At 51.7% G+C, this 10,442-nt stretch overlaps 1 protein-coding gene across 2 annotated transcripts; it reads right to left on the bottom strand.

The window, feature by feature from the left end:
- Positions 1 to 6,941: 6,941 nt before the first annotated feature.
- Positions 6,942 to 9,376, bottom strand: EGR4 (early growth response 4). 2 transcript variants are annotated; one of them, XM_036030228.1, is made up of 2 exons: positions 9,103 to 9,376; positions 6,942 to 8,696 (listed from the first exon to the last, which is right to left on the bottom strand). In XM_036030228.1, the coding sequence occupies exons 1-2, from the start codon at positions 9,230 to 9,232 to the stop codon at positions 7,387 to 7,389; spliced, it is 1,440 nt and encodes a 479-aa protein (XP_035886121.1). In that variant the 5' UTR covers positions 9,233 to 9,376; the 3' UTR covers positions 6,942 to 7,386. The 2 variants fall into 2 exon arrangements, with proteins under 2 accessions (XP_035886121.1, XP_028370070.1); XM_028514269.2 differs by having other exon boundaries at positions 6,942 to 8,699; positions 9,103 to 9,315.
- Between the last annotated feature and the right edge of the window lie 1,066 nt (positions 9,377 to 10,442).

The raw sequence follows: 10,442 nt of genomic DNA, 5'->3' as shown, positions 1-10,442 counted from the left end.
AGGGGGAGGGAGGCAGCAAGGAGGTGGGGCGGAGCCGGCCCCTCCTCCGGGGCGGGCTCTCCTGCGAGCTGGGGAGCGGCAGATGCAGCCAGAAGCGGCTGCGCCGGGACCCCACGTTTTCCTGTGAAGGTGGCTTAGATGGGGGAAGAGTCCGAGGCGCCGCCCTGGGGGTTCAGGGACCGCTTCGGCGGCGCTAGTACTGAGTCCCTGCCTTCCCAGCTCCCCAAACCGCCCAGTGCACTCTCCCTGCCCTGGGCACCTCGGGTTGTAGCCCCTGCTCCCCACCTTTGATCGGAAGCTCTCCACCCTAACCCTACCAGTCTCGCTTGGGTCTCCCCACTCGGGACAAATCCTGTGGTCGGTGGTTCTGTAGATTCGGAAGAGGAAAGGCGCGCTGCACTGCTACTGGGGTGTGTGCCACAGTCCCTAAGCGGCCTCATCAGCTGCACGCCTAGGTTGTGCACTTGGTGGCTTCGAGTCAAACGCGCGGTCGTGGTCTCGCGGAGACTGTTTGGGTCAGTTCTCTCTGGCCATCCCTAGGGAACCAGGGGAGCTGGGAGTGACTTGGAATCTTGTCCTGGAGGGTGCCATCTAGGAGCACATGTTCTCATCACAAATTCTGTCCCGGACTTAAAGGAGGAGGAAAGGGGCAAAGGCCTCCAGCCCAGGTTCCTCCCCACCAACTCCACCTCGAACTTAGCAGAGGAGAAATCCTGGCCCTTGGCCTGCCTGCATAGCTGTTGAAGCATGAACAATCTGGCTGTTCTAGGTTTGGAAGAAGACCACAGAGCTGGGTGGGGCCTGAGAAATCAGACAGGGTGTTGAGGCTACCAAGCCCAGGCATGAGCTGACCTTTGGATGAGGAAAAGGAGAGATGGCATTTCAAGCTAAATGGGCAAAGTCACAGAGACCAGCTTGAGCAGGGTTGAACACCGGGGCTGTGAGGGGCAGTCCAGCTGTGGCAGAGCAGAAATCCAGCATAGCCCCAGGATCCTGTAATAGATAAGGCTGATTGAGACTATCCTTGACCCCATCTTACTCCGCCAAGGCAGAGGCATTGGGGATTTACTATCAGAAAGGATAACTTTTAGACTTGCCAGGTGGCTCTTGGGAAGAGGCAAATTTAATAAGGACTGATATTAAATAATGGCCAGATAGGTCAAACTCCCTCTGCCCCACATCTCTTCCTTCCCCTGCCTCCTGAATTTCTTTTCTCCTCCAGAAAGTATTCTTAGATTGAACAAATGAGAAATCACTTCTCCTAAGACCTAAATGATTACAGCTCCTGTTAACCAAGTGTTAAGCATCATATTAATCATTTTTGCATATTATTCAATTGTCCTAATAGATCTATCAAATAGGTATTATTTAAAAATGTACTTTATTTGTTTTTAGAAAGAGGGGGAGGGAAAAAGGGAGAGAGAGAAACATCGATGTGTGAGAGATACATTCATTGGTTGCCTCTTGCATGCCCCTAACTGGGCACCTGGCCCACAAACCATGTGCCTGAATTGGGAATTGAACTGGCGGCCCTTGGGTGCACAAGTGGACACTCAATCCACTGAGCCATAGCAGCCAAGTAGGTATTATTATTATGTCCACTTTACAGATGGGGAACTTAAAAGTTGGGAGCTCAAAAAATGGCACAGTCAGGACTTGAACTCAAATTACTGAATTCCAAAATCTGTGCTTAAATACAGTGGCTTCCTGCCACCCCTTTGCTGTGTTAAGCCCACTGAGCTTTCCTCTGCCAAAATGCAGATTCCCTAAATCCACCTGCCTTTGCAGAAAGCCAAAATTATCCACACATTGTCTTGGTTTTACCTTTGTCTTAGTGATGTCTGTCTGTCCTCACTCTGTGCTTCCTGTATGCAAAAAGAATTCGGGGCATGCTTGTGTATGTATATACATGCTTTTGTGTATGGGTATATACATGCATGTGCACGCAGGGATATACCTTTGTGAGTATGTGCATATCTGAATGCATACATGTGGGTACATGTGGACGTGTGTATGTATAGTGAGTACACATGTGTATGGGGTGTATGTATATATGTGTGTATGCAGGTGTGTGTGTGTGCGTGCACACATGTGTGCATGTGAGTGTGTAACTATGCTACATTTCAGACAACAGTTCCTGCTTGGTTGTTATGGGAACCACAGTTCTAAAAACGTTAAACTGAATCCCACTCCATGTGGGCCAGAGAAACCGAAAGAGAGAGAGAACTGAATGACAAACGCATCTGGGGGCCCAAAGCTAAGGGAGAGAATCATAGGCTCAGCAGGACTTGAACAGGCACAGACTAGTCAGAAGTGAGGTCCCACTCATGGGACCCAGTGGCTTGGTGCAGGGCCTCAGTCCTGCTTCTTCCTGTCACTCCTTTCTGATTCTTTCCCTGTTTCATGCTCTCTAACCACCTTTCTTCCTTCCTCTTTCCCCTTCACCTTTTCGGTGTTTAGCTCCCACCTTTTTTTTTTTTTTGCCAGTGGTTCACACAATAATGAAGCATTTAAGTGTGCTGGGCAGTAGGCTTTGTGATATGGCAGCCACAATGTGAACAACCAAGGTCTCTGCCCTTCAAGGAGCTTAAGGGTGGGAAGATTTGAATAATACACAAGGGGAGCGGAGAGGACAGAGCAAAAGGAGAGATGACAAAGGAGGATGGAAGATGAATTTGGGTCAGATATGGAAGGCTTTAAATGCAGTGTATTTTTTTTTATAGGAAGATGGAAGCTGTGGTCAGTTTGGGATAAAACGCTATGAATAAAGTTTTCAGGAAATTACAACAGTAATGATGTGCAATGTGGAATGGAGGGGGAGAACGGAGGCTGTGGGACCACAAGAAGAAGTGTGATAGGGTGCAGGCTCATTTCAAACAGGGCACAGGGGTTGGGGTAAAGGGAGGAAATAGGACATTCTGGGTTGTTTTTCAAACTTTTCCCCATACCCCACTTCATCATGATTCTTATTACTCTTCCCTGTCTCTCCAGAGTGAGAATCAGGACTCTGAATTCAGCCTTTGTTACTGATGTGTGTGTATCAAATTTCTCAGATGCAGTGGAAAGGAGAAAAAGTTGGGAACAACTGGCCCAGGATAGGGTAGATGCTCAGTAATACTTGTGGAATGGCTGTATAGGTGGGTATGCACTGGTCTTGGAACTGGAAGGCCTAGATTCAAGGCCCACTTCAATCTGTTATCATTTGTGTGGTGTCCTTAAGAAAACCCCCAAACTCGTTGGGCCTCAGTTTCCTCCTCTATACAACGAGAAGTCAGATTGGATGTTCTTATAAGCTCCTTTGAACTACAGGTTATTATGAGATTCTATGTGATTGTCATGACCAAGCTGTTTGTGAATGTGGAGGCTGGCAGGGACTGAGGTGCTGGTAATAGGCAAAGAGAGGATAAATGTGGGAAATATTTTAATAGAGAAACCAACATCTTCTGGCTTCAGTTTTCAGCAATACTGTTGAATAGATAACCTCAAGACCTTCCTGCTACACAATATGCAGACTGATTCACGAAATATAACAGGCACCTGAAATGCTTAGTTGAGCTTGCAAGATAGGAGAGGAAATCTACATGGATCAAAGCAAAGGAACTGAGGTCAGGAAATGTAAGCATGAAGTGTGCTGTGATCAGCCCCAGGAAGTGTGGGGAGGGAGGCATACACACAGTGCTAGGCTATCCTGACCCGGGCTCTGCTTGGAGGAGGAGGAGGCGCCTCTGATAATTCATAACTGCGTGAATTAGAGTGTGAACGCCACACCTGCATGGAACAGGAACCTCTAGCCAAGAAATTAACATAAAGATTGGTCTCCATTAGTTGACACTCTGGGAGTGCCTGGCACAAACAAATAACAAAATTGCTCAGGAGAAGCACACCCTCAACCCAGGCCACAGAGTATTACTGCCCAGGTAAATTCTCACTGAAGACTAGTTTACAAAACTAGTTTACAAAACTAGTCTTCAGTGAGATAAAACCTACAACACATAAAAGAAAACAATGTGCCGTGAATGAAAGTAGATAAGACCCTGAAGAACTTCAATGAGATCCAACAGGTCTGAGCTAGAGCCTGGATGTGGGGGGAGGGGGTCAAAGGTGAACCCTACAGAACTGTAGTTATTTCAGTGAGTCTAGGAAATCAAACACATGATGGTTACCATTAGCAAAAATTGAATATATGGAAGGATGGCTTGATTTTGGACAGATTGTATTTGAAATGGTGGTGGGATACCCATATGGGGATGTTCATTAGTCAGAACCAAGGGGCTGCAGCTGGGGTGGGGGCCAGCGCTGGCTGACTTAGAAGTCATCAGTGTAGCAGTGACAGATGATGGCCTGGGGGTGAGTGTGCTCTCCAAGAAGGATGTTGAAATAGGGAAGGTGTGAGCTCAGAACCAAGTCTGGGAAACACCCACATTGTGAGGACCAAATGAAAAAGAGAATCAAGTGAAGAAAATGAGCTCTCTGTTAGTCCCTAATTCTGCTTGGGCCCTGGGTTTGGATTGATATTCTGATTGTTTGATTTTAATTCTTTCCACCTCCTGCTTAACATTCTCTCCTCTCAGAATCCCGAGGGGACACTCCAGAAAATGCAGCAGTTTCTCTTAGAAGTAACAGGAGGGACTTCTCGGCTGGGGGTTCTAGAACTAAGCTGGGCTATGGTACTAGCACCACTACCAGGTCAGTTTTCTCACCAGCGATATTAGGCCTAGGCGGGTGGGAACACAAGATGGGGCATGACAGAGCGGACGGTACTTGATGGCATGCTGCTGAAGGAGGTAAGGGTGAGGTGGGGAGACACCACCCACCCGCAGCCTGTCTGCCCTTCTTCCTTTGTTCAGGTTGTGTGTTTTGGGACCAGTTGCTTGAAATCCGAATCTTTGTGCTCTTTCCTTAGCATGGAAGGTGAAGTCAGGTGGTCTGTGCTTATAAATAAAAGGTGTGGTCACTTAAACAGTAAGACAGTGGGAATCATCATTAGCTTGTCTCCATGTGTCTACTGCAGTTACCCATCATGATACCTGGCATCATTTGAGCCTCTCTCTAGGTTTAAACATTGCCCTCTGCAGGCTACTTTTTAAAAAATGTTAACTCTCCTAGAAGAGAGTTACCGAATCTTTTATCACAAAGTTGTTTACTGGATACAAAATAGTCAACCACTGTGAAAGCACTTAACACCTGGGGAGATAAGTGGGTAGAATTCTCTGACTTGATAATCTTGTCTCTGGCTCACTGGACTGTGGGGGTGGAGGGTGCCCACGTCTGAGGGCAAAGGGATAAAGAAGCCAAAGGACCAGATGCTGAGTTGATCTGGCACCACAGCATTGTAAGGCTCCCTCTTTTATTATTATTATTTTTTAAAGAGATTTTATTTATTTTTTAGAGAGAGGGGGAGGGAGAAAGGAAGAGAAGCAGACAAACATTGATGTGAAAGAGGAACATTTGGTTGCCTCTCATATGCACCCCATCTGGGGATGAACCCACAACCTGAGCATGTGCCCTGACTGGGAATCAAACTGATGACCTTTTGCTTTGTGGGATGATGCCCATCAACTGAGCTACACTGTTCAGGGCTGTAAGTTCAAGAATAGTATGAAGCCTCCCAGACAGGCCCTATTCTTTCCTTAGCAGACAGAAGCTGTTGGGGAAGAGAGATGGGATGCATGACAGACATTTTATGTCCCAAAGTCTGCCCAAGGTGACCAGAAAGAGTGTATAAGCTTCTGGGTAAGAAGTTCATGGAGGGAAGGGTGACCAAGTGAAATGCCACCTTCCCCATTATAGGGCCATGCTTTCCTCACCACCCTCTTAGCTGCTCTGTCCCCTTAAAAAGCCAAGATAGAATTTACCAGGAGAAGAGTCAGAGAAAAAGGGCTATGCCAGGTGCAGAAATGGACAGTAAGGGGGCTGCTGCCTCCTGGGGAAGATGCTTTGTGGAAAGAGCAGCTAAGGTGGCTGTGAGCCTCTGGCATGCACCCTCTCTTCTCTAGATTTGGCTCTGCCATCAGTAGTCTAGGATCAGGGGTGTCCAACCTGCGGCCTGTGGGCTGCACCTGTCCCAGGATGGCTATGAATGTGGCCCAACACAAAACTGCAAATTTAATTAAAACATTATGATTTGTGTGTGTGTGTGATTATGTGTCGCAATGTATTTAATGTGTGGCCCAGGACAGCTCTTCTTCTCCCAGTGTGGCCCAGAGAGGTGGGAAGGTTGGACACCCCTGGTAGATGAACGCTGTATCCCTTTTGGCACTGACAGCACTCGAGTCCCACACAGATGCACAGGCACATGCTGGAGGCTCTATGACACCCAACACACTGGGTGTTCACAAACGGGACGGAAACACTACAGTCTTCTGCTGCCGTCCTCACTGCCTGGGGCTCCCTCTAGTTGTGGAATCTGTTTAACCTCTTGATAGGAAGCCTTTCCAAACAGTGCTATTAGGCAGAGGTTCCGCCATTCTGGGGTTGGAAAGAAAAGCACTGGCTTTGAAGCCAGACAGATGTGAGTTTGACTGGGTCTGTCCCTAGCTGGGTTACCCAGAAAGTTAACTACTTTGTTTCCTGGATCTTTGAAATGGAGTATATGAACGCTGCACTCAGGATTGTGAGGATTAAGGAGGATAATATATGCAAAACTTCCAGGAACACCTTGAGCCCTTAGGCTAGCTGTGATTAAATTCATTTGTTAATTCATTACATATTTATTGAATACCTACTACGTGCCACAATGCCTGACAGGAGGTGGGTAATAACTCTATGAGTGTGAGGAACTCCTTGCTTTTCTGGTACATATTTTCTGGGAGGGGAGAGGAGTTTGGGGGGAAGGGTCAAGAGCTTGGATGGCAGATTCAGTAAGCTTTTAGCACAATAATTTTAATTGCAAAAATAAACAGTTTTGCCAACTGCTTGAGAGTAGCGTCTGCTTTACAAAAATTAACAACAAAAGGAAATAACCCCAAAGCAAAACGTTACATCCAATGGCTGCTGGAAACGACACTGCTGTACAAAATACCGCTCGAGACCGGCTCGGCGCTGCCCCGGCCTGTCTGGGGGCGAGGCAGGGAACTAGCGGACGGTGTTGGGGGTGCGCCAGGTACAAAACGTGGTCTTGAATCCCGAAGAAATACCTGCTCAGTGGGTGGCCTGACAGGACTTCCCCCAAGCGCAGCTCACGCGGAAACAGAGCCTGGACGGCGGGAGCTGTCCACGGAGCTGGTGCTGAACGGAAAGTGTGCGGCAGGAGCTTCAAGGGAACTTTGAAGCCGACCAGAGGCTGGCCTCGGGGTGGGCCGGGAAGAGGAGCGAAGGAGGGGGACGGGTCTTGTGTTCTCCTGCGCCCCGGGCAGCGGTGCCCCAATCTACAAACCTATTTCTTCCTCACAGGGCGGCGAAGGAGAAGCCCAATGAGTAAAAGCCAAGGCCCTTGAGCCGCTCCTCTGCGCGCGCCTTCTGCTTGAGGTGCACCTTGCTGTGCCGCTTCTTCTCATCACTGCGCGCGAAGCGGCGGCCGCACACGTCACAGGCAAAGGGCTTCTCGCCCGTGTGGGTGCGCACGTGTGTGGTAAGGTGGTCGCTGCGGCTGAAGTTGCGGAGGCAGATGCGGCACTGGAAGGGCTTGTGGCCCGTGTGGATGCGCAGGTGGCGGTTGAGCTCGTCGGAACGCGCAAAGCTGCGCACACAGCTCTCCACCGGGCAAGCGAAAGCCTTGGCATGCGGCCGTGGACAGAAGCAGCGTGCGCTGCACTTGCCCCCGCGGCGCCCCTTGCGCCGCGCCTTTACCGGGGGGAATGGGGCCGTCGGCCCAGGAGGCTCGGGCACGCCACTGTTCCCAGGGACGTCCGCCGCCACAGGTTTCGGGAAGTCCGCCGCGGCGCTGCAGAGGCTCAGGGGGGAGAGCTGAGGCTGCGCACCGGCCAGAAACTCTTCGCTGTCGCCGCTACTCCCTCCTTCCCCACTAGGAGGGGTCAAAAGCCCGGAGAGGCCCTCGATCCCCTCACCTAAGTTACCCGAGGCCAGCGGGAAAGCTTCGTAAGCCCCCGTAGGGTAGAATCTGTTGGCCGAGTCGGCCGGCAGCTCCGCGGGGCAGCTGATAGACAGCAGATCTTCAATCTTGGCTCCCATCGCGGGGAAACGGGCCTCGGAGGAGGCCTGGTAGCCTCCCTGTGAGCTACCGCTCCCTGGGCCCCCGGCAGAGAGCAGCTCCCAGGGGGCGTAGAGACCTTTGAAGGCCGAGGCAGTGTCCAGCGCTGGGGAGGCCGGAGGAGCCCGGCGGCCTGGCTTGACGTCGGGTGGGGAGAGCTGAGGTTCATACAGGCACTGCGACGGGGCGCCAGCCGAGGGCAAGGCCTCCCAGAACGCCTCTGGGAAGGCTGCAGCTCCCAGATCTGGGGAGTAAAGGTCCGGGGGACCCGGCAGCAAGGCGTCGGGGCCTGAGGGAAAAGAGGCGTCCAGTGGAGACCGGGATGCTGGCACGTCAGGGCCAGGGAAAGGTGCCAGGCCCAAGATGCCGGACATGAGGTTGAAGAGTGACTCCGGGTCGTGCGGGTGTTCGGGCACTGCCTGGATAAAGAAGCTACCACTGTAGCTGAGGCTGGGAGGGGGTGTGGGCGCAGGCCCCTCCAGGAAGCAGGACTCGGCTAAGTCTCCTCCGGTGCCACAGCTGCTCAAAGCCCAGCTCAAGAAGTCGCCTGCTGAGGAAGGAGCAGGAATCAACCCCAGGCACATGAAAGGGCGCGCCTCAGAGTCTGCAGCCCTTACACAAGGATCCCTTGGTGCGCATTGACACATATAAAATGCCGTTTTGCACATTTTAATCCAGTTGGAGCCGGCGCACACCCCAGGACGCACACAAAAACATGCATACGCAAAACACACGTGCACAGGCAAAAGGGACACCTTGACACACACACAATTTCCTGTGGAGGCGCTGGCGGCCCGGTGGGGGTGCCAATGGCGGTGCGCACCCCAAGACTCCCCCGAGCTCCCTACGATTCCTACCCCCACACCTCCTGCGTCCCAGACCCTGTCTGTTCTCAGGCACTGTGTGCCCCCGCATTGCGCGGCCGTCTGAGCAACCCCGGCCAAGCTCCTTACCTCCGGTGTAGCCAGCGGCCGCGTCCCTGGCGGGCAGCTGGGGCAGTTCGGTGCTGGGTTCCGAGCAACAGCCCTCGGAGGACTTGACCAGAAGAGATTCGGGGCCGGAAAACTCGTTAAGGTGGAGCATGGCGAGGCAGTGGCTGCGGGGGGCCGGGGGCCTCGCCCGCTGGGCTTGGGCGCGCGCGGACGGCGGGGAAGGCCGGCTGTCGGGGCGCCCTGAGCCTCGCAGACCCAGGCGCCCGGGCTCCTGGCTCCCAGCGCTCACCTCCTCAAAAGGGGTCAGGGGGCCGTGGTGTTCTTACTCGTTGGGGCCGGCCTCAAGCGGCTGCTAGTCGCTTCTCCAAAGCGCAGCCGGGCTCCCCCAAAACCTCGGCCCCCCCACTTATATAGCAGCGGCAGCGCTGGCTCAGGGCTTCCGACTCCCGGGGCCACTGCCATTTCGGGAGGCCCCGGCCCTGCCGCCGTGACGTAAATGCCCAAACATGGACACAGGATGTGTGCCGGGGACTCCCGAAAAGGAAAACTCTGGCTGTGACGTCGTCGCCGCCGCCGCCGGGCCGCGCCGCAGCGTGCGCGCGCGCTCCCCAAGCGCGGAGACCCGTGCGCGCAGGGGCCGCGGGTGCCCCCGGCTGGGTCGCTGCGCCCGCGTGCGAACCGCCGTCCAGTAAGTGCGCTTTTCGCCTGGAGGCGGAGGACGAAGGACGGCGAAAAAAGACAGCGTGGGTTTGGGGATTTCACAGTTTGGGGATGGAATCCACTCTTTGCCACTTACTAGTTGTGTCATTTAATCTCCCTAAATGTCACTTTTCTCACCTGTTAAGTGGAGATATGTGTATGTGTGTACATAAATTTGTTATAAAGAGCAACTGCGTTAGAGCATATTAAGCTCTAGGCGCGGAGGCACTCAGTAAACCAGAGAGATTGTTGCCGTTCTTCGTCATTTGCTTACACATGTGTTTTTAAGTTTATAAATAGCTTTTTAAAGTTTATTCTAGAAAAACTAACATTTAAATTATAAAGGATTATACTACTTGCTAATAATGGTGAGAGGAAAAAGTCATTTAGTACCGAAGGTTATATCCCCAATTGAGAAGTGAAAGTCTCTCTTCATTGTACCCACCAACCTCCTGAGGAAGCCACAGCTAAGCTTCCTGTTTATTTCAGGAAAACATTGTGCTGTGTGAGAATACACACTGCCCTACAATATAATTTTCCCCGTTTATAATAGCTGAGAGGTTGCTCCATGTCCAAAGATACAGAGCTCAGTCACTCTTTTTTAAGGCTGTATAATGCTCCTTTGTAAAAGGAGTGCAATGTATCCACTGTCCATGATCGTA

The sequence above is a fragment of the Phyllostomus discolor genome, chromosome 6 (genome assembly GCF_004126475.2).
Source record: "Phyllostomus discolor isolate MPI-MPIP mPhyDis1 chromosome 6, mPhyDis1.pri.v3, whole genome shotgun sequence".
NCBI classification, from domain to species: domain Eukaryota; kingdom Metazoa; phylum Chordata; class Mammalia; order Chiroptera; family Phyllostomidae; genus Phyllostomus; species Phyllostomus discolor.
Note: the sequence above shows the minus strand (reverse complement) of the source record. Positions and strands in the feature narration are given on the sequence as shown.

Bases quoted from the DNA above. Each gene is read 5' to 3' on its own strand.
- EGR4 (XM_028514269.2), bottom strand. From the start codon at position 9,232: ATGCTCCACCTTAACGAGTTTTCCGGCCCCGAATCTCTTCTGGTCAAG. The intron at 8,700-9,102 runs GTAAGGAGCTTG...CTCCTTCCTCAG, and splicing joins GGCCGCTGGCTACACCGGAG to CAGGCGACTTCTTGAGCTGG.